We start from the raw sequence: 24504 nt of genomic DNA on the forward strand, positions 1-24504 counted from the left end.
ACAGATTGGATTAATGATTGATTACTGTGGTAGATTCTATGTAGTATTACACATGTGTGGTTGAAACTGGATGGAGATCAACTGAGATCAGCTCTCATGCTTCTCACACTTAAACCCAAATTAATGATTTATGTTCATATCACGACTTTCACAAAAAAATTAAAAATAAAAGCCCCACTGATGGCACGAACTAACTGCCATGGGCAATTCCCTGTATTCACATGAAGAAGTGAATTATGTCATTTTCTCCCCAGGATGACACTATTTATGTATCTACATAGATATTGGGAGCAAGTCACAGCCAGAGTAGGGGTTCTGTTATGCTATAAACTTTAGGGATTTTTTTCTCTCTTGCTAAAAAGCAACCATTTCTGAGATTAAAAATCTGCTATTTAATAATTTAGGAACATAATGTTCAAGTTTATGATAGGCAATAGAGATACCATGTGCTATTGCTTATGAAATGGGAATGTAAGTGAAAGTAGCGTCTGAGCAATGATGGTATATACTGCACTTTCTAGATGTTCGCATAAGATGACAAATAAAAAGACAATACAAAATAAAAAGTAATGTTATCACAAGAACAAAAATGAATCTGTTAACCAGCCTTTTTAAAGATGCACCATGTAATCCCTTAAGAAAGAAAAACACAAAGGGCTTAAGTTTTATATTTCATTGGAAAAAAACCTTTGAAGCTCTGACTTCAACAGTTCTGATCCATTAATAAGCTGGAGGAAAGGATCTGACCTACTGAATCACTTCCTGCAGCATCTGGCACAGACACAACCAAGCATTAACTATGTCTAATGCCAATTACTTTCTGAGTGCAGAAGAGATCAGAGTCCCAAGCAGTAGGCCCATTGGTCTCCTGAGAAGAATATTTTTTCATAGAAGTCACAGAGGCAGAAATCTCCCTAAAGGGAATATACTTTACAGTGACTTATATAAGGAAATATAAGCTTTCGAAAGAATGAGACATTTACCACTCAAAACTCCTAATCATCAGCTAAAATGAAAGTCAGGCAGAGCTGCACTTAATTACCCTCAGAGATCCTGAGATCTTGATTTCTCCAGTTCCCAGTAGAGATATATTTTTCCTAAAGCACACAATAACTTTGCAGTGCGCTGCTTTCCACATTCCTTCAAATGAACAAACACTTTTTCCTTCACAACAAAAAGAATTTACAGTGAATTTTGGGAAATAAAAAAAATAATTAAAAAGCTGTAAAGGTAAGAGTCAACCTGGGAATAAAACAAGGCTTCAAGATTGCATATAAAGAGGAAATTCTTCCCTGTTAGGGTGGTGAGGCACTGGAATGGGTTGCCCAGGGAGGTTGTGAATGCTCCATCCCTGGCAGTGTTCAAGACCAGGTTGGACAAGGCCTTGGGTGATATGGTTTAGCGTAAAGGTGTCCCTGCCCACGGAGGAGGGGTTGGAACTAGATGATCTTAAGGTCCTTTCCAACCCTAACGATTCTATGATTCTACGATTCTATGGGAAAATGGAGGATGAGTGAGAATTTTAGTCATTGTTTACATCCGTGCTCTTTATTTCTCTCATAAACTATGTAAAACTTATTAGTAATAAAGTGGAACTTTCTTTCAAATATTACAAAACACTAAATTAATTATATAAATTCTAGAGTTTCTTCACTCCCATTGAAAAGCCAAAACCAGAAGAGCAGAAGAAAGCAGGCTTGAAGTAATCATGTTAGATACCAGAAGTACTTCTAACCTTATCCAGACTGAAAGCTGGAAGAAAGGTAATTTTGATAGGCACAATACAATTGCATTCACAGGAATCTGGCCAGGATGGTGAGATTCATACACCTATTGTTGTGAAACCATCACAGGGATCTTTACAACTGAGTGGTCAGGGTTTCGGTTTTTCTCCTTCAGTGAAATACTGAGCCCCATTTGCTGAGCACAGCTTTGCTTCAGAATCAGAAGAAAGAGAACTATTTTGTGCTCAAATCCTATTTTACAGGCTTCCTATCTAAGAGTTGAATGCACCCTGTTCATCTTATCCTATCACCCCTGCTCAGGAAGCAATGCAAGGATGTGGGCTGTGCTCAAGTTGACAAAACCCTTGGCCTTTGAGAAGAAATATTGCAACAAATAGTTCACACTTTGCATTACAACAATCTGGACTAAACAAGAAAATGCTATAGTTTGTGGTGCTTTGAGTAGTATGAGAAAGCCCTTAAATGATTCCAATCAGAGATAAGCAGAAAATAAACTGTCAGGTCTTGTAGAGAAGGCCCAAATTAATAATGAAAACCTCAAATGTAGCATACAGACATGCATATTTTTATACTTATATAATGTTAAGTTTTTTAAATTTTATATGTACATATTTATCACACTTGTATTTATGTCTATATTTGCACATAATTATATATGCATATGTGTATTAAATATATATTTCCTTAACTTCTAAATCATCTTTCTGTTGAAGAATCTTTTTTTCTGCAGAGAAATCTCTGAGGGGTAAAACAAAGTCTTCTCTGACTCAAACTGGATGAAGTTTCAACCTGTGAAGAGACATACCTTTGTCTTGCAAATATGCTGAGAAGCAGCACATTGCTGAGTGATGTGAATAGCAGAAAGGAAACGTCATCAAGATATACCATTGGAAAGCAGAAGTCTTTCATGACTCTTACTGAATTTCTAAGTAGACAATGTCTTTAAAGGACCATGCTCTCATTTTGACATACATAATTCGGATACACAATGTTTATGCGAAACTCAGATCTCCAGGATATGGCCAAGCTGCAAGACTACATCTCCCTTCATGGTCTCCTTTTTAGAAATCAGAAGATCCCAGGAAACTGTACTTGTGAAATATCAAAGTATAGCCTTGGGAATAATCACAATGGCATCACTGGCTATCCCAATTGATTTATTTTGTGTCAGTCTAATGAATGGGGCTAATCTGCCACTTTAAATCTCTCCTGATACCAATGAAATTAGAATAAGAATTAATTTGGTCCTGGAAGTTAGTTGCAATGTGCCATATTTTCACATGTAAAATATAGGTGGAGTAACTTAGATAGTTATATGTCTTTTCATGGTTAAAATAAACTAAGCATGTTAAACAGGCAGTGAGAGCATATGGTGTGAAGAAAATTTCTCCTAATTATTGTCTGCCACAAAAATCAAGTTAATTAATAGTCAGAAAATGATGTAAAACAGGGAGTGAACAATAACAATAAAAGGAAAAATTAAAAAAAAAAGGGGGGGGGGGGGGAAACCAACTATTATGCAGTTTTGTAGGAGAACCCAGTGGTCACTACATGAGCTTTAAAATCTCTTCTCAAAAGCAACATATTTAAGTGTATCTTAAAAAGACCAGCCTGCCACACTGTCTTTTCATTCCAAATTTACTTTCATTCCTGCAGCCTTGTGCTCCAAAGATGAGCTATGTTAGTAACTGAGGCTGCTACAAGAGAGTTAGCAATCCTCAGTCTGCCTGGCAGAAAATACATGGAAGGAGATCTGGCCCTTTCCCTCGAGAAGTCCAGAATTTACATCACACTTTCACTGTTCACTACTGCATCCTTCAGTGCTGCCCACAGGAATGCTCCTTCTTTTCCATAAACCTGGTTGTCTTTCTGCTGAGACAAAATTAGTGAAATTCACTGCTCTGTTTTTTGTTACATGAGTTACTCAAGCAGTGCTGTCCAACTGCCAAATCACTGGTCCTTCCAAGCTGTAGGTGAGCAGCAGAGGCCATAGCAGAAAACCCTAGGATGCTGCCCACACACTCACAATAAAACAGGTGGTGAAAAGGGGTGGGCTGCTTTACATCAGAAAGAACACTGTCAAGTCTTGGAGGAGGGAAAGTGACATGGGATATGCCCCTTGGAGCCATCAGCCTCACACTCTTTCAGGAACACCTTGTGGAACCCCCCTGAGCCAGAAATAGGAAGTCTGGAGCTGGCCTTGGTGGGCTGAGCGACACTGGTTCCCTTCTTCCTTCAGAGATCCCCTGCAAAGAAGTCCGTGTGTTCCATCAGCCACACTGGATCACACCTTCCCAGGCTACCACTGACCCTTGTGGGCTCTGGAAAGCAAACAGCAATGAGCCCTGAAGCACAACTGCAAGTGCAGCATGCAAAACCCACTAGAAATGCATAGTGAAGCATTTTTTTTTCCCAGTCGATTATACCTGATGTTTCCATTATTTTCTTTTAAGAAAATAAACAAACCATAAATAGGAAATTGGATTAAAATTACTACATTGTCTGCAAGGTTAAAGCAGTCAAAGAAAAGGAAATTCAGACTGCCTTTGAACCCTAAAATTGTTCACTACACATAGATGTTCTTGCACATATGCCTTATGAAAAACTTGCGTTACCCAACACCACCATACTTTTCCCATAGATAGCTTCATGGTTGTCCTCATCAGGGCACAACTTGAGAACACAAGGGAAGGCTGAACAATGTACAGATTACGCAAAATCTGGTTACTGCAAAGTTTCAAACGCCTCACTCGGTAACCTATGAAACTACTGTAATATGCTTTGAATATTACTACAGTGGATGGCAGTTTCTCACTGGCAGACTAATGTAAGTACACAAAATCATGGCCATTCCTCATCTGCAAGCTAACTAAAACTGTCTATAGAAAAAAAAAAACAGAAACACCTTGAAATTGGTTTTCTCCATCCAAATATTTTTTTCCTGTCTTTTCTTAAATCTGTCTTCAGGCAAAGAAATCATTTTATATTTTACAAATTGTTTTCAGGGTGGCACATGGAAGCAGTTCTGGAGCAACAGTCAAGCCAGAAATACAGCAGACATCACTCAGAAATCTGTGGTGCTTCACATGATGACAAAGCAAACAAAATCACACTTCTCCCCCAGGATTGATACACATGGAGGTAGTAAGACACAGATTACTACAGTTATGATCTCCACGCAAAAAACCTTCAGCTGTACTGACAGAAACATGTTTTTGGTGACTAGCATCTGCTTTCCAAGTTTAGTACTGCTTCAATACATTAGCAACCAAAGAACATTTTATAGCATTTAAACCAGAATATATCTCACCATGTAACAGGAGTGCTTAGATTGAAATGTTAGTCAACACTTTTTGTCTTTTACTAGGTTTTTGGAACTCTTGGTTCAAAGGGTTTAGGATGAACATTTGGAAAGGAGATTCATCCATCATATTTGTCTCAGTATGTTAAACCTCTGGTCACTGTTCAGGAAAGGTCAAGCTGGGAGAAACCCACACCCATGCCTTTCTTCTTGCTCAGACTTTGTGAATTTTCACTCACAAGCCTTCTCAACACCTCTTCCCTACTGTTCTCATGCAGGGATTAATCCTACACAGAAGGATGACCTACTGAAAACACAAAAACCCCACCCAACCTTCTCCGCAAGAATAACTTCCAGGGAAAATAAAATCACACACAAAGAGAAGAAGCAGAAGAAAGAAAGAATAATGTGTTACTTACTGGTTAACACAGTGATTGATCTTGCTGACTTGGAAACAATATTTGAGTTCACTACCAAGAGAGTTACTATGTAATATAGGCCATGGTATTTGGCATTAAAAACCACAGGGGCAGGTAAAGTGCTATTGAATTCTTCGAACTGGAAAAAGTAGTTCTTGGATTCTCCAGCTATCTTCACAACATATACAGAGGATGAGCTCACCACATCAGATGCTTCCAGGGAGACAATGATACAATTGTCTTCTCGGACAGTAACTTGGAAAGGTTCTGCATTCTACAAGACAAGAATAAAGACTTTGCTGAAGTAAAATATGTTATTTTACTTTTACTTATTTCCCTTGGTATTCATAGGATTCTCACATTATATTTGAGGTAAAGTTCCATTTCGTATTCTGCAAGAGAGTTAACATCAAACCATAACATTTATTTCTGACCACAATTCACAGCCAAAGTCCACAAGATTATCAGGCCAGTCTCTTTGCAGTGAAGGCTAGTTCCTCCTGTGTGCTTTCTGATGCTCTGGCTACTCCATCTCTTACCTCACAAGCAACAAAGCCTCTGTCATTCTTTCCTGACAGAAGGTGGAGTAGAGCAGAAGAAGGATGGGATTAAAAAAGGGTATCAGAAGCAAGAAGGTTTCCACTAAAGCCACAAAGAGTAAGTCATTTAAACCACCAAAGAGAGAAAATTAAATCAAGACTCCTTTATCTTGCAGAAAGAGGATCATATATTCTTCAATGCAATATATTCTGGAAGCCTGCAACTGAAGAATAATTTTTGGCACTGATGAAGCTTTTGCAAATATGCCCATTCCGGCAAGTACCAGGTGATATGCAGCTCTCAGCACTATGTCCATGGCTTTGGTAGGCACTTTTCAGTTCCTAAGCTACACCATTTCATTTTCAATATTTCTTTTGTTAGTAGTAGAGAGAAAGAAGGAATTTAACCTTGTTTTCATATATCATGAGCATATTAAGTCATTGCCAGCTGAAAACACTTTCCATTTTATTAATCGCAGACCAGCTGTCAGCAAGAAGCACTTGCTCTCTACAGGAATTTCAAAACAGTTTCATGGTAATTAACAAGAAGGAAAAGTTCAAGCTTTCATTAAGAGCTGCCTTTTTGTTTATTAGGCCACACTGCTGCTTAGAATTTTTTACCCTCAGTGAAAACTGTAATATCTGATATTTTCAATTCCCAGCTCCATAGGATCTTTTTCTCCTCTGTATTTCACAGGCTGAGAGCTCTATTTTGAAGGCAGGGTGGGCAACCATGGCCACTTTGCCACTTATTCAGTCAAGTTGTTCCTGTAGCGAAGAGCTAGACAACTCCTTCAGAGATTAATTCTAGCAGTTTGTCTACCTCCAGTCTTCTTGTAGTTTTGTTTAGGGGATTCTTCCATGAAGAATAATGTCTTTTGCATTTATGCTGCAGGAACCAGGCTTCCAATTTGGAATTCACATATACGGTATTGTTAACTCCTGCCGTTCAAAAAAAAACCCAACAAATCCCCACAAAAACCACCCCACCAAGAACAAAGAACTCATTCTAGGTTTGTAAGATTTTATATAACAGTAGTTTGTCTGAATATACATTTATGGTTTCATCACTGTCCTTGAGATTTCACAGTGTACCTAAGGTCATATCACCCTATAGACAGAACAACAGGCATGAGAAAAAAAAATGACCAAAGCAAATTTACTTACCTGACCCAACATGAGAACAAGGTAAAAGTGCATTAAGCCCAGTTCAAATAGGATAACCAGTCTAGACAGCTTCAAGAGATTAAAAATAAAGGCAATGCAACTTCAGCTGCTGATTGGAGGTTTGTTTTGACTGACTTTTAGGAGAATTAATTTTAAGTTGCTAAAATGATATAAATCAATGTTATCCATGGATGAATACTTTGGTGTGGAAATCTGATTAATTTTTCACAGATGGCAGAGCAATTGCTCCAAAAGATTTATAATGTAAGACTCCGATTGCACAAAAGCTTCCATGTCTTTTCATTAGCCTCAGCTGAATTCAACAGGTTTACCCTTGAGTAGATCAAATTAACACATTTCAAGAGTTTGTATTTTGCTTTTAATCCCAATTCAGTATTTGGATCCACACAGGTTCAAGCCTTTAACTGGGGATTATGTTTAGATCTAGTCAAAACCAAGCAGAGGTCCTCTTACCCTTCTTCATCCCCATTCTCTCCACACTAAGCAAATGTGGAATGATTCCTACTTCAGCTCTTTTGATATGGGAAGACAGGAGAAGGAAGGCATTTACAGCCTGACTTTTCAGATGCATGTGTGCTTTTGTATCACAAAAAGCACAATTTCCTTCCAAGGCCAAGCAAGGAAAGACAGACCTAGTTCAGCAAGGTTATTTCTACATATCAAGCTTGAACTGCATATAAAATTCCATGTAAGTCAGTGGGTGCTGACCTTCCCTAGACTAGCATTTGAATGTTTTGCTAGAGGAGAAAGAATGATATTATCTCTAAAATAACTTCTAGCCTGCCCTTGGCTTTGCCATTGAATTACATGGTACTAACTCAATGGGCCTAACTTGCTATGAAAAGACAGACAAAAAAGCCCAACAAATTTATATGTGCCAACAAACAGTTCTAAGCAAGTTCCTTGTGTTTGGTGGTATTATAAATCATTTGTGATGTTAATTGAATACAGCTGGAAATTAAGCATATAATTGCAGAGTGACAGACATTCCTAGGATATAATTAGATGCTTTCAGAGACTGCTCATATGGGGTGTGATTTTACTCTTTGATTCTTCTGTGGGTATTGTATTAAGCATGTTGAAGATTGTACTTTCATTTTTCCCCTCATAATGTTTCCTTGAATTCACAGCAAGTAGCATTCAGCAAATGATCCACAAACCTTCTTCAGTAGTTCTCACACAATTAACATGCCTCTGCTAGCTAGACAGATACTATTGTTACCTATGACTATACCTAATGGGGAAAGTAACTTTTCCCTGAGTCCTTTATCTCCTGAGCATCTGAGGACTGTGAAATGACAACCTCCTTACTTTGTGTGCATGTGTCCAGATGGTTTTGAACAACTGCTGCCATTGCACAGGTATTTTTTGAGTGACACCTCTTTAGTGGCTGTGTGCCCACCTGCATAACAAATCCCTCTCTTGAGTGATACCTATTCTTTTTGGTGATTATCTGGCCCTCTTTCACACACCTGTACCTGCCCAAGCTTTTAAACTGCTGCATGCACAAGTGTTTTGTGGGAGCCATCTGTTATTATCCATTGGTTCTTGAAATAATTTTTATCCTTTCATTTCAACTCTAAGGTTTGGTTTATAGAATGAAGTGGCAAAAAAGGTATGAATAAAAAAGCCTTGCAATTAACATGTCATAAGATGAAATCACTTATCTCCTTTGGGATATGGATTTCACTTTGAGTGTTTTAATAGAACAGACCACTTTAGGCATCCTGTTGTTGTACGTTGCATAAAGTGAGGGTTACCAGCCATCATTGGGCTTGTGATTTTGAAAAGAAGTCTAAGGAAAAACCTGAGTATTTTTTGGAAGCACCTCTGGAAGTAAGAAACATGCCCCACTTAACTAGATTGTAAAGCCAGTTTGTTTTAGGACTGACAGCATCAGTATGGTAAATACACATTTCATTACTTCTGGTCAGCTACCTCCAGGATTTAATTTGCTGGTGTCGCAGCTTGAGCGGCTGTTTCATGCCTGTGGGGAAATTTGGCAGGGCTTGTGCATTCAGAACCAAATGATTAGCATCAACTTCCTTTCTAGTTTATTATTACAAGCTTGTGCCACGATAAAGCACTTAGGAAAAAAAAGGGGGTGAGAGAGGGAAGTAAATCCCACAATGTGATGCCTGTTCGCAGTCATTTCCAGCCCAGGGATGAGTCATGCTAGTGGAATTTCCAGCCAATAACCAGGTCCCAATTAAAATAAAAAGGAGGGGGAGGCAAGGCAATATAGAGCATGTCAAATAAACAACATTCAAAGAGTAATAGGAAAATAAATGGTGTGCAGCAGAGCTCAGAGTTCTCTTTTCAGAAGTCTATATCCTCAGTTTATTTCCTTTTAACAGTATGAGCTTTACACATGAGGAAGAGATCAAAGCTGCAAAACAGCTACTAATTTTACTTACTTTAGCTTTTGAATGTCTCACTTTGAAACACATTGGACCAGAACCCAATTATATGAAGTGTAAGTAGTTACATGTCTTGCTGACTTTAAGAGAAGCTGTGGATACTCATCAGCTCTGTAAAACTAAAATACTGGTAACTGTGTCACGTTATCTAATGCTAGGCAAGTGGAACCAAGATGCTGAACAAATCTTACTTCTGTCAGCTCTTATAGAGTAAATCCTAAGCAAATACTAAAGTATCACAGAGTTTTCAAAGTGGCCATCTGATATCGTAATGTAGGAGTAAATTTTAAAGCTGTAAGTTATCTACTTCTTAGGGCAAAAGTACCATTATGATCACCTTCTGTGTAATGATGGTCAAAAATATCATCAATGCAAGTATGACAAGAAAATATTGAACACTATATCCACACGTCTTGGATGAAATACTGGCTATTTTTGTGAATCCTAGAATCACAGAATAGTTAGAATCAGAAAGGACCTTAAGGTCATCTATTTCCAACCCCCCTGCCATGGGCAGGGACACCTCACACTAAACCGTGTCTTCCAAGACTCCATCCAACATGGCCTTGAACACTGCCAGAGATGGAGCATTCACAACCTCCCTGGGCAACCCATTCCAATGCCTCATCACCCTCACAGTAAAGAACTTCTTCCTTATATCTAACCTAAACTTCCCAAATTATGCTACTGTACTCAGATATATCTTGTTCCACTGGCCGATAATACTAATTTCATTCTAATTCACACAATGACTCATTCTCACCAAGATTCATCTTACTTAATTTTAGGTACTTAAAGGAAATGACTGAGAGACAGGATGACCTTTTCAGACAGAGTACCTGAGGGCTTGTCTGAGAACTGAATTACTTTTGAAAGTGCACTGAACAGCCAAAGGGTGCATGCTCCCAGCTTGGCAAAATTCCTGCAGTCTTCTGTCACCAGGTGCTTCACAGAAAGCACGTAAGAAATTTCATAAAATGAATAATATTGCAAAATGTGCATAAAACTCATGTCACAGTATTTTTGCACCAGCTTTCTAATGTATGTGACAAATGATACTGAAGAAAAATTATAGCAAAAATACTAAACATTCATTTTATGCAGAAATTGGAATTTTATTGGAATCTACTATGCAGTTGTTGGAAATGTATTGTTTCATGTGAGTCACCGTGCAGGAAACAAATTCTGACCTATATAACTGTTTCAGTAATTTACTTCTCTTCCACCCCTCAATCACTCTTGCCCTCCATCTGTCCTTTTCCCTGCCATTCGCCTGTTCAGGCTAGACACTTGACAGTGGTGGAGGATCGCAACTACCTTCCAGTCCTTTATAGGTGGAAAAAAAGAGGGGTCCATGAAACTCCCTTCTGTTGCAGTGTGAAGTCACCATCCAAAGCAAGCAACAGACTGTGGTTTCACACAGTTGAGCTGTTTTGAAGTATAAGTTAATATATAAATCTTTGCTTTAGATGACCCTTCAGGTTCCAACCTTTCTTCCATCATTACTGCATCACCTTTCTTAATTTCACAGCTTCCTGCTCATAATTTTCACAGGGTATTTTCTGCTGAACATTGCAACATCAAACCTTACACTGTTTATATTCCACATTCAGCCTCTTTGCTCTCATCTCAAAGGCTCTTAATAAAAACCATTTCATAAGGCTGAAAGTGATATGGTTTCACAAAAAGATACAAGCAGTCTCAAATAAAGCAGTTCTTGTAGCCATGAACTGAGAAAGATCCTTTCTGTGCATAGGAAAGGACTGGGTGAATATTGCTTATTATATATTACGCTAGCTATCATTCTTAGATCCTATAGTTCTAACAAAAAAAAAAAAAAGGCATGGTCAACCTTACAGAATTTAGGGAAGAAAGTACATCCTAAGATTTCCACATGTTCCAGTGAATTCTGAAGCAGGAAGAGACTTCAGTATTGACTGCAAGATGAAAAGATCGTTTGAAATGCTTTTCAGGAGTGTGAACAAAAATGTTACGGACTTGGAACAAAAATGTAAAGACTTCTTGAAAATAAGGATATTTATTCCTGGGGCTTCTGCTTATATCTACACTTCTCCACAGGTTGGAGAAGCAAAGAAACTCCCTTAATAAATACTCTTTGGAAGAAATATTCCATCAGAGAAATAGAAAACCTTATATTCAAGACTTTCCATGCGAAAAGGGAATATTTAAAGAAGTGAAAAGAGAGTAAAAGCAGCAGTTCTCAATAATTTATGATGTTTGATTCAGGTTAACATACCATTTCTGGAATCCTGCTCTATGAATAGTGTCCTCAGCACTGTTGCTATTCTCAGTCTCAATAAGCCAGCAACAACAATCTGCTGGTCATATTTTATAAATGAGCTTCAACATTTCTTTGCTCTGGGAGACATTTTTAAAGGGACAGGTATGTTTTCCCCTCTCCGCACATGAATGAAGAATAAGAAGGTATTTTTTTAAGCAAATGTTATTTTGGTATTTACAGTCCATCACATTTTGCTACCATTCTGAAGTTAATAATCTGGAAGGAAATCTTTCTTGACACTATCAACTGCTATTATGATAAAGTTAAGTAAATGCCAGAATGCTAAATGCATGAAAGTGGAATGTTTGCATTCAGTAAGGCTAATATCTTTTATGTATCACCTTGTTAGTATATGTAGCATTTAATGAATTATTGCTAAACATATATTTCTATCCCATCTTTCTGATGTAAACTGGAAAGGGCAAAACCCAAGCACAGTGATTCAGAGACCCTGATATTGACATAGCATAAAACTAGGTTAGAAAGAACTATGGATGGCATTTCTCCCTCTTATCAATCCTGACTGCACATACCTGTCCCAAATATGACAGGAATTCACACTCAAGCAGATACAGTTGGGTTTCTCTCTGCTCTAGATTTTTAGCTTCTCCCTAGTATTAGAGTATGTCAAAAAGAAGAATTCTTCTGAAAGAATATATGAATTTGATTACCTTCCTCAACTCAGACCTTTATGGACCTTCTGCAATTAAAGTTAGCCATCCCTGGTGGATGTACCCAAACACACATGCCAGATGAACCATGTGCTTTAATTAAAATGCATCTTCCATCTTGAGCCTCTATCTGAATAACAAAAAAGAAAAAAGGGCACAGGAAACATATTATATTGGCTCATCAGTTCCCTTAACTCTGCCAAACTGGCCTTTGTAGTGATCTTCTCCAATCAATACTTATTCTCTCTCTGGAAGAATAGTGAAAGCAAATTTCTACCTGGACAAATGTAAAATGATCAGAGTTGTACATAGGCCAGGTGGGAAGAGGAGGTCATGTTAAGTGGCTTCCCTATTAAATTCCAAAAAGGAGAAGTTAGGAGGAAAGGAAAAGAAAGATTACTTTCTAGGAATAGGATTTAATTGAACAGCATGCCACATGTACATTATCCTAAGAATATACATATTCTCCACCAACTGAGAGCAAATGCTTTCACAGCACAGTGCCTACAAGTCAAAACACATACACTGTATTTCAGTTCCCTCTCTGTGATAGAGGAAATGAAGAACAGATCACCCCAAGAAAATACTGAAGGAAAAAGAAGAGTGAGAAACTAATGTGGATTTTTAAGAACTTGGATTATTAGAAAGACACCCTCTTTCCATGCTGTCAAACAATCTTTGAAGTGTCTTATACTTCAAAGTGCCCTATGTGAGATGTAAGAAATACTGGAATAGATGTGCTTTTTGAATGACGAACAAATTCATTCAAGCTGTTTAGTACTTCAGCTCCAAAATTGTGGATTCACCTGTGCAAATAACAGAAGTCTGTAATACAGGCTTCTGATGCTGAATCAGCTCCTAAACAGCTACTGATGCTGAAAGGTGACATTAGAAAGTGACACAGAAAATTCCTGGTAAAGACTGTTGTTGCACTGTGAGAAACTGACTGTGACATGCTCCATCACTGTTGTGCAGCTGAGAGGAACTGGACTGAACTTTTTGCAGGAAAACAGAGGGATCAGGCCCAATCAGCAAAGGCTCATGAAGGGCACATCCTACTTGAACCAACCTGTTCTCCCTCTGTGATAAGGTGACTCACCTGGCTGATGAGGGGAAGGCTGTAGACATTGTCTGTTTGGACCTTGGTAAAGCATTTGACAGTGTCTCCCACAGCATTCTCCTGGACAAATTGGCTGCTCATGGCCTACATAGGTGTATTTTTAGCTGGGCTGGAAACTGGCTGGATGACCGAGACCAGAGAGTGGTGGTAAATGGCATCACATCTAGTTGGATCAGCCACTAATGGTGTCCCGCAGGGCTCAGTGTTAGGGCCAGTGTTGTTTAACAACTTCACTGATGATCTGGACAAGGGAAATGAATGCACCCTCAGTAAATCTGCAGACAACACCAAGCTGGGTGAGAGTGTTGATCTGCTAGAGGATAGCGAGGCTCTGCAGAGGGATCTGGACAGGCTGGATCAATGGGCTGTGGCCAATGGTTCAAAAGGCAAAGTGCCAGGTCCTGCATTTGGGCCACAACAACCCCATGCAATGCTACAGGCTTGGGGAAGAATGGCTGGAAAGATGCTCAATGGAAAAGGACCTGGGGGTGCTGATTGATGGCTACTGAACATGAGCCAGCTTGAACCCAGGCAGCCAAGAAGGCCAACAGCATCCTGGCTTGTAACAGCACTAGCATTGAGAGCAGGGCCAGGGCAGTGATCATCCCCCTGTACTGGGCACTGGTGAGGTTGCGCCTCAAATCCTGTGTTCAGTTCTCGGCCCCTCACTGCAAGAGCGACATTGAGGTGATGGAGCCAGAAAAGGGTAAAGAAGCTGGTGAAGGGTCTGGAGCACAAGTGTAATGAGGAACAGCTGAGGGAACTGGGAGTGTTTAATCTGGTGAAGAGAAGGCTCAGGGGGAACCTTACTGCTCTCTACAACTACCTGAAAGGAGGTTGTAATGAGGTGGGTATTGGTCTCTTCTCCCAAGCAACAGGCAAGAGGACAAGAGGTAATGGCCTCAAGCTGCACCAGGGGAGATTCAGATTGGATATTAGGAACAATTTCTTCCCATGAAAGGGTTGTTAAGCATTGGAACAGGCTGCCCAGGGAAGTGATAGTGTCACTGTCCCTGGAAGTGTTCAAAAACTGTGTAGATGAGGCCATCAGTGCTATGGTTTAGTGGTGGACTTGGTAGTCCTGGGGTAAAGGCTGAACTTGATGAACTTAAAGGTCTTTTCCAACCTAGTTGATTCTATGATTCTAAGGACAGGTTGTCAGCTCAACTTCATCTTACATGCTCTGGCAGAGAGTATGACGTGGGGTAGAGACTGAGTCTTATGGGTACTACAAAAGTGAAAAAGCTTTCATTTTAAATTGATACGGTACATATATACCCTGCACAAGTTCTTAAAGAAAGAATGCAATGCTTTGGTATTTGCATTATCTGCAAAGTGCATGACTGGGAAGAAGTTAGATTTCCTGTTCCCTCTCCCACCCAATTCTTCCATGTTAATCTATAAGAGGACAGATTAGATGCAATGAATAAAACTGTAGATAGGGGCTATTCCAGGAGCTATTCCTTATTCCATAGCTCCAAGTGATTTTACAGAGAATTGGGCATCAAAGTGCTCAAGTATTTTCAAAAACTCTGTTTTCTCAAATATGCTCTGAGCCGGCTGGAGAGGTTTGGAAATTTGAAATAAGGAGTCATTAATAGAAAAAAATCCTGTTTCAAATCAGTTTTTCTGATATGAAGAATTCAGAAGCAGGTGTGGGGTGCATTTGTCCCCATCTAAGCTGCTGACTTCCATTTTGTCCAGAGTTCACCTTAAACAAGTGTTTTAACATTCTTAATACCTATCCGCCCGAAGCCATAATCATAATGTGGCTATGGCTGAACCCTGAAAGGTTGCTTACTCAGGTTCAAGCACTGATTCATGGGTTGGGATTTTTTTCAGATCCAAGCAGAATCTGATATTCTGACCTTTGATAGCTCTGTTGTGTCATGTGTTCTCTAAATTAGCAATTGCTGACCAGATAATCTGCTGAGATTTTCTCATGTTACTTATACATAGTTCCTGTGGCTGAATGTTTTGTGGTTTGTTTTGGGTTTTTTTCTTCTTGCTAAAGTATTTGCTCTGCAGGTTTAGGGGGAGTCGATTGTCTTACCTGGTGGGGTTTTTTTTTGTCACTTTTTCCCAACCTGTGCTCAAAGAGGGGCAAGCAGCCAGTGCCATTTCCCTGATTATTAGCAAGAGATAAGCTCTGTAATTCTCTGTAGAGAAGAGGGTCAATTGCAAATCCATACAGAACATTTCAGCAGTTGCTACATCCCGAATTTCAATTCATTTCTAGTGTGGCTTTAGGCTCAGCTCAGCCATTTGTACTGATTTGATAAATGCCTATCAGAAAAAGAGTTCTCTATCACACTACTGCTGGCAACATACTGCTCAGCAGTCATGAAAGCTACCAAATTCTCTAATGATACAAAAACTCATAGCTTGTCACTGCCACCCTCCCCTGCAGGGATAGCTCCAGAAGGATTTATTTGGTCACAGCATATCAAGCATTTAGTTTTTAGTACAGCTGCCACAGGTTGACTTGAAAGAAGTGAATGAAAGGAGTGAAAACAAAGAGTTTAGGAAATGGAGTCAGGATCCTCAACTGTGGGGTGAAGTCTTTTCAGATGTAACACATGCTACCCCACCTCCTCAGAAGAAGAGACTGGTCAAGGGGGAAATGACTGTTGTTACCTACCAGAGGGATGACAGTCCAGGTTACTGAGTGTTATAGGGCTTTCATGAAAGATATAATTCTTCTACAATGTCCTCTCCTAGCAGCTTAATGGCTTCAACTTGCAATGCAGAATCTTCTGCAACTGTGCTTACCAGGTCAGGAAAATAATAATTACTTCTACTCTAATATACAGACCCCACATTTACCCTTTACTGGGATCCACTTGTGTGCTATCACAATGCTTAAATATTCTGCATGCTTCTGTGTGTATAAGTAAAACACTGAATATCCTGTTACCTTTAAAGCGAGGAGACCTTAATGACATGTTGGTCAGAACTTTTATGCTGAGACTTCTGTACTTGGTGTGGGATTCATCTGGCTTCATTTTATCAAACTAAAAATTGGGCATATAGTCAAATCTCATCATCTAGGATCCCTCTGTACTCTGTAGGAAGAGATGGATCTAAAGAATTTGATTTATCTACTTAGGATTAAACAAACTGCCTTCTGCAGATGTTTTTCTCTCTCTGTGCACCTTCCTTTCAAACATCAAGAGTCAGATGAGACCAGAAACAACAGCTATGTATGATATGGTGGCAGCTGTAACTTGGATTTGTATTGCCGTCTTTATGTGTTATGGCTCCTATTTTGTCTGAAGTGATACTATAAGGTTTAAATTTTGTTTAGCTATTCTCTTTTTCAGCAGTATATGAAAAATAAATGATGGCCATGACTGAGAAAGGCATATAACTTTAAGCATACAAAAGGTCCTACTCAGCAGAAGATGTAAGTATGCTCATAAATCCTTTGCCTATGTGACAAAGGCTGGCCCTGCATACAAGAATCAATCAAGAGATCAAGGTTTCTCTTCCTGAGTCACCAAAGAGTAATAAACCCCTGAAACTTCCTTCTAATTTGTTTTGGCATTTTTACGCAGTGAGGTTGCTAAAAAATCATTTAAAGGATAATATAAGTCTTGGGTCATTTGGTGATGGTGAGAACCCTGTTCTTCAGGTTTGGTGTTCTCTTTGTAGAAATTATTATTTGTTGCTGCTGTCATTTGTTTTTTACACTTGGCAGTTATTCAGTGGCCAAAAGGGATGCAGACAAACCCTTATAAATACATTCATCAGCTTAGTATCTTAGGTGGGGGTAGCTCAGCAGTAACAGTATGGAAAGCATACAGATCAAATTTCTAGCTAGTTTGGCAGTTACAAACCCTTCGAATGCAGAATTTATAGAATTAAACTTTAGCCATTACCTTTCTTTTATCTATTCCTTTTTTAATACCTGACAGAGCTTTTCCCCAGGCATTACAACGGCTAGCCAGGCAAGAGAAGGCTTAATACACCAAAAGAGGAAAGTCAGCTGAGAAAAGGGTGTGTGGAAATCATCAATGGGAAGTCTGTACCCTTAAGCAGAATTGACTGTAAAACAAGAATATATAATTTTAGAAGACTATTTCTTAATTTTAACTCAGGATACAATCTGTTATGTTTCTGCTGAAAATGATGATTTTATAAACAGCATGACCTTCAGTGAATCAACGTGACCTTTCCCAGAAGTAGCCCCAAATAAATATTTACTGAGCTTTATTTCATAGGCATTAACTCATCGGTAATATAAAAAGCTTTCAGGTCACTAGGCAATATAATATTATCGTTGTGACATAATGCCACAGTATAAAAGTGATAATGATTTTCTTTCCTAGTTAACTTCTAGATATGAGTTCACCACATATTGGTTTATGCCATTGTTTTCTTCTTCTATTTTATGAAATATTTTTGTCGCCAGTGAAAGATGACATGGATTTTTTTTTTTTTTTGCCTTTTCTTTAATTCACAGCAAGTGGTGCTTCCATACATAAGCGCTCGTCATCTTGCATTACACTAATCCAGGCAAAAAATGCATTACCCTAATTGGCTGGCTGCCATTTGCCATTCACAGTATGGTCATTTCTCAATAACTGCAATGCAAATATACAGACCTCTCCTACCAATTCCTGCACTCAAAATTCAAGCAATAAATATATTGTCTAAGCTCTTTCACAACTCTTTGACTGAATTGAAACATTTTTCATTATTCTCCTGTGACCACACCTGCCTGTACTTCAGAATATCAAATTCAGGTTCTCCTTTTCCACATACATGACCATGAAAAGTCACTAAGATCAGTTTTACAAATACATATAGGTGGCTTACAATGCAGGTAAGTATCCACAAGAACTCTAAAAAAATTAGGGCTGGCCACCAAAAAGTTTTTTTTTTTAAAGACAAGTGTGCACTTCTAAATCTCTCCACTTGCAGAGCATGGTCCTTTATGTATGTGTATATAAACAACATCAGAAAGATGCAAGAACATGCACACTGGCAGCGCTGAGTCCCCATAGTAATGGGAGCTGTTTAGCAATCAAGCCAAAGGAATGGTTTCTCTTATTTATTTATAGCTTTTTAAAATTTTAAATACATTCTTGATTTATTCTCCACCAGGTCCTTACTGACATAATTCAGTTTTTCCTCCACTTCCACTCCAGTGGGCCCATACCGCAATGAAACCCCTTTATTATCAACATCAGACTACAGTGCTATTTCTCAGTTCAGGTTTATTCTGGATGTACTTTTTGCCACCTAATTCAGGTGCCAGGAGAGTCAATGGACAAAAGTATGATCCTGACCAAGCTGTTTCTCAACAAGTCTTAGAAATTTAAAGTAGTAGAGAAGGCAGAGGTTTGGTGTTTGGTTGGGGTTTTTCTTGTGGCTATTAAGTGTTGCAACTCCAGGCACATTCCTGTGATGATTTCTCAAGTGATACCAACAGTGCTGAGAGCACACAGAAGAAAGTTATGACTCGGTGTTGTCATTGTGTTCCCCAGACTTCAGAGAAGAAACTCATCACCCAACAGCACTGTGAGTTGCCTACATCTCACTGCGCCAAAAGTCATTTGCAAGCAACAGCTCCTCCACAGCTTAATGAAACACCAGCAGTAACAGACTGGGTGCATACTCTGAGTTTACCACAAGCACCAGGTAAAAATGATTGGCTTAAATTACCCCAAAGATTTGGATCATAAACACAGCTACCACAGCTCAACCTATCAGCAAAAATGTATTTATCTATGAAAACAAAATTAGCCATGTCCTGCTTATCTCTGCTGCTGCAAATACATCTCCTAGTATGTGTGTGAAAATGAATATTCATACTTATATTAAGTAATTGCATGTTTACGACCAACCTATAATCCATTTGACAGCATTCTTCTTTCCCCTCTTATTAGCCCTGTAAGATCTCCATTCAGTTCTTACACTTTGCATACCAAAAGGACAGAAAAACATCCATGTCCTTATAAAGTTGCATACAAGTGCAGCAAGCCTGCATAAATAAGAAAGACTAGACCAAAACACTACACACCATGCTTCAAAGTGCATGAATGTCTTGGTATGAGCCACAGTAAAAACAGAAGCTGGAGAAGACTTGGATTTCCTCCCTGCCATTTGTCTCTACTTGAAAGAGGAAAAAAAAAAAAAAAAGAAGACATGCATGAGTGATGGTAATGGAAGACCTATTTGTGTCCAATTCACTGGAGAAACAGTACAAGGACATATCATCCTTGTGAAATAATTTGTCCTTATTCTTTGAGCCAGATGAAAGTTCCATTATGTACAGAATAACATGTGCAGATGAATACAGATTTGGGAGATGTATTATTCTTTCAATACACTGCCTCTGTGTAACTCATCTTCACCTCTGCCATGAAAACAGGCTTCTTCCAGAGTGCCTCATACTGTTATAATGTGTGATTTTTTCAACTAACCTAGAATAGATCTGAAAGTGCAGAGCAGAGACGAGGAGTCATTCACAATTAGGGCTCTTGCTGTGAAACAAAACTGACACATGCTCCTGAAACATATAGCAATTAGCAAGTGTGAAATTAAAAAAAATCACACCACACCAGTTGTTAGCAAGGCGTGCAGGAGCAAAAATAAAAGAGCCACATCTTTATCGTTCTGGTCAGCTTTGCAATTCAAAGAGACCTTAATAAGCACATAATTTCATTCCCTAAGATTTCATTCCCTCTGTGCCTCATACCGACACATCTGAGCTTCTCCAAATGTTTGCAAACAGAGCAAATCCTTCTTCTACATAAAATTAAATAGCAACAAAAGAAAAAATCGTACTTCCTACAACAATGAGGCCCCATTCTTGGTTGAAATCTCCTGCTACAATCACATTACAAATAATTCCAAGCAACACAAAAACACGTCTCTGCCAGGAAAAAGCAGTCTGCATGGTAAAACAGAAGTTGGAAAGTAAAGACCATGCTGTTTTATTAAGCTGTCCTAGAAAAGCCAGTAGCTATCACTGAGATGCAGATCAGAAAAAAAAAAACAACCCAGTCGTGCAATCTGGCATGAATGTAGCTTGAAACCAAATGCCTACAATTCTCATCATCACCTCCTACAGCACAGTTTGATAACTGTAGATGTGAGGGTGGAAACAAAGCCATTTCCATTCCAGTCTGTTCCCTTGGGTTCCAGTCTGCCAGGTTAATGGCAAGATCATCCTTCCTTATTTCACCCCAGAGGAGCTGTGATCTCTACATGGCCTCAGAAGTGTGCCCTCCCTTGCTGTGGCTAACCCAAAATTACTCTCACTTGGCCTCATGGCTAGGCAAACTCCTGGCAGAGGTTTTTGCAGTAGGTAAAAAACACTCCAAGATTTTTAAAGGTATTTACAGGTCCAGTATATAAATCTTTGGTTTTGAAAATCCTACTGGTACCAATTTGTAGCTTCATAGACCTTAATGACTTCCAGACTTCCATACCATTGGCCAAAGCACAATTCCTGGAGTACTAGGCTAAATCGTTGATGTTAGCATTGATCTGTATTTGTTAAGAGAACCCAAGTATTTTACCTGAAGCTGAAAACTTGCATGATATTTTATTTAGACTTATACTTTGAAAACATTAAGAACATATTTGATATCTACATCTTACATGGTAGGCTTTGGTTGGTTTCATTTTAAGTATTTCAAGTCCAAGAAATTTCAGCCTGCATTTTCAAAAGCAGCTCAGAATGAGTATCTAGGGAGAAAAACCAAGAGCAGAGATAGAATAATGATTATAATTCAAACAAAACTCCTCAAAGGGCAGAAGAAGCTACAACTGTGATAACTAATTGATCCTACATACACAAAAAATGATAAGCAGGATTCTGCCCTGGTAAGACTGATTTTTTTTTATTTTTTTTTTTAAGAGGGATTTAATTAAATACCTCTCAGGTCTTTTTTTTCTCTCTCTTTTTTTTTTTTTCCTTCCTTTATTTTTTTCTTTGAGATTTTAACTGTCAGGCAGCATTTCCAAAAGAAAAATTACATCCAAGAAGTAATTATCTGTAATGTGTGCTGTTTGACTTCTTTTCTGCTACAGTGACCTCTGGCAGGAGAAAGCAAAGAAGTTGGGGGATGAGGAAAAAACCCAAAATTGAGAAGTTAAATACATTTCTCATGGTCTCAACTAGCAGAAGGAGGGCTTGTTCCATTGTGGGAGCAGCACAAGGTTCATAAAAGCAAGGCCTATTTTAGCGACTGTATGTCATGTTAGAAAGTGGAGAAACATAAGAGGCTTGACACAGCATTATTTGCTCTGAATAATTAGCCCTCAGAGCCACTGCTAGTCAGAGCTGTTATTACAGTTGGGCGATCGAGTTCGGGGGGCTCCATTCACAGAGCACTGGGTACAGGCAGATGTCAAAGCTCTCATTATCTCTGCTTTGCCTTTCCCTGTTCGTCTGGCTGCTCTGAGCTGACACAAGAGGACAGATGCACAGCACAAGTCATTCAGGCTCTTCCCTTCTTTGCTGGCTCCAGTTCAAGACTACTCCTATTCACTACAGAAATTTGTTTATAAGTTTTCAAGGTGGATGTATTGCTCATATTCTTAAAGCCCTGTTAATAAATGTTTTATTACCCCTGACTTTGGTTTATCCCAGCTGCTGTTATCCCAGATAATTGAGAGTTGAATTGAACACTTAATATTTAAAATGTTTCCTGTGTGTTTTGGTGATGTCAGCTTTCCTTTGAATCCCTTCACCGGTTTTCCCACACAGACTAATCTTTTGTTCTTTTCCCTCAAAGACTTTAGCAACCATTATTTGATGCCAATCTTTCCATCATGTTACCTGCCTTCTATTCTGCCAGTAACAGAAGACACAAATACCTACTTCTGCTTCTTTCCTTACCGCTCCCTGTACAAGACACTGTCTTGCCATAAATAAGCAAGAATACCTCCTTTTTAGAGAGGTTTGTAATAAATCAAGAGAGCTGCTGCTGATTTGCTTCATATATATATTTAGAAAATATATTAATAGAAAAAAAATTTCATATAAAACTTGGCATGTGGCTTGCTCACACATTCCTCGCCTTTAAAATGAATTTTACAAAATAGTGGATTAGAAACATAAGTATTTTATATCTCCGATTTATCTGTGTGTTGCATTCTGCAGTCTGTCTCTTCTCTGTAGTTTTTTGTCTTGCTTCTTACTGATGTGGATTCATGCTGCTCCTTTGGAGGCCAAGCTGGTTACCTCATCCAGCGGTAACAGCAACCAGCCCAATCGGTTTCCAGTCCTACCAGGTGTTCTCACTGCTCCTTCAGTCTGCACTGCAGCCATCAAGCACAGCTATGGGATCATGAATCTATTTTAATTTTAATTTCTTTGATCCCCAAGAGGATAGGGGGGTTTCATCTACTCTGTTCTGTGCAGAAGACGTCATCCTTAACGTGCAAGACTCTGACCTGAAGTAACAGGACAACCTCGCAAATAATTTTGTTTGAAAAGCTTTTAGCTTCAAACTATTTTCTAATGTCAGCCACGGTCTAGAAAATCCTGGCGCTGAATCTCCACTTTGTTCACAGAACCACGCTTTTTGACAAAAGACCAAGGAAAGTCAGCCTGAAATAATCATATATTCCTCTATGCATGATCGCTGCAGTGACTAATCCCAATTTGCTCCCTTAACTCCCTGCTTCTGGCTCCCTCCCTTTCAGAAGGCAGCAGCAAGCTCTCCCAGTACTGGAAACAAATGAGAGTGGAGGAGAAAAGGCAATTTGTACTCATGTTCTCTCCCCCACCACACTTCCTCCCACTCCAAATTCAGTAGCAAAGGAGTATGTTTTGGTTGACTATCTGAGCCCAAAATTCCCTGCTATTATGTTAACGAATAGCAATGAAAGAATATTTTTGGTTAATTATGTGCCTTTACTGTTGATATTGCAGCTGAGTGGGAAAAAATGTGAGAAAATCTGCATGTTTTATGGTCCAAACATAATGTGGGAAGTGCTCAAGCACCAGACTTCTTGGATTCTCATTTAGTTTCCCCAGAAGTCTGGGAGCACTCAGGTCTTGTAACCTTCTTGATGCCCTGAAGGAGAGGATCTAAACTGAAGTTCAGTTCTAGACAACTTAAATTAAAGAGCTGATTAAAGCTGATGTCAAGATTGGAAAATGTTCTGCATTTCTGTACTATGATATCTTTCACTGGAGAATTTCAAAGCACTTTTCTAATACATGTTAATGAGACCTCACAAGAATGCTATAAATACAGTATCATGTGTATATGACTCATGCAACTTATTAATTTTACATCACCTACACCGCTGTTTGAGCAAGAGTGACAGAGCAACATTCAGGCAAATTCCTCCGTGAGAAACTAGCCAAAATAACAAAACCTGGGTCTTCAGGGTCAATCTACCTCAAGTCTGACTCCAGTTACACAGATTGAGGCTGAGAGACATGCACCCTGCTTACCATAACCCTCCCACTTCATGATTGCCTTGCAAAGCAACAGCAGTCCAGTTCTCCTACCAAAAATGTAGGGCATTTTTCTCACAAGAAAACAAACTCTAAAGAAGTGTATAGCTGCTCCTGTGCTAAACACACCATACTATGCCAGTAGTCTATAGTAGGATGTAAGAAAAAGAAGGAACTCTGTTGGGGGATGGATATGGATCCAAGATATAGACCTACTGTGGGACTAGATTTTAATTATAAAGCAGGAGAAAAAGCAATATATAATCTTTTAAACTTACCTATGCCCTTAACTAAAAGCCATTTTTATTAAGCTTAATTAACTGTTAGTACTGAGCTCCTGATAAGCTCTTAGTAATTCCAAAGAGTTCAT

General features: G+C 38.9%; 1 protein-coding gene across 2 annotated transcripts in view; it reads right to left on the reverse strand.

Moving 5' to 3' along the window:
- Window positions 1-24504, reverse strand: part of PTPRO (protein tyrosine phosphatase receptor type O) — a 151418-nt gene that overhangs the window by 58939 nt on the left and 67975 nt on the right. For both annotated transcript variants that reach the window (XM_057427950.1, XM_057427949.1), the window contains exon 2: window positions 5466-5739. In XM_057427950.1, the coding sequence (XP_057283933.1) occupies window positions 5466-5739 (274 nt within the window). The remainder of the gene's footprint in view (window positions 1-5465; window positions 5740-24504) is intronic.

This window comes from Pezoporus wallicus, unplaced genomic scaffold (assembly GCF_028554395.1).
Source record: "Pezoporus wallicus isolate ANWC-B61680 ecotype Strahan unplaced genomic scaffold, APGP_CSIRO_Pwel_v1 contig_2908, whole genome shotgun sequence".
Lineage (NCBI taxonomy): Eukaryota > Metazoa > Chordata > Aves > Psittaciformes > Psittacidae > Pezoporus > Pezoporus wallicus.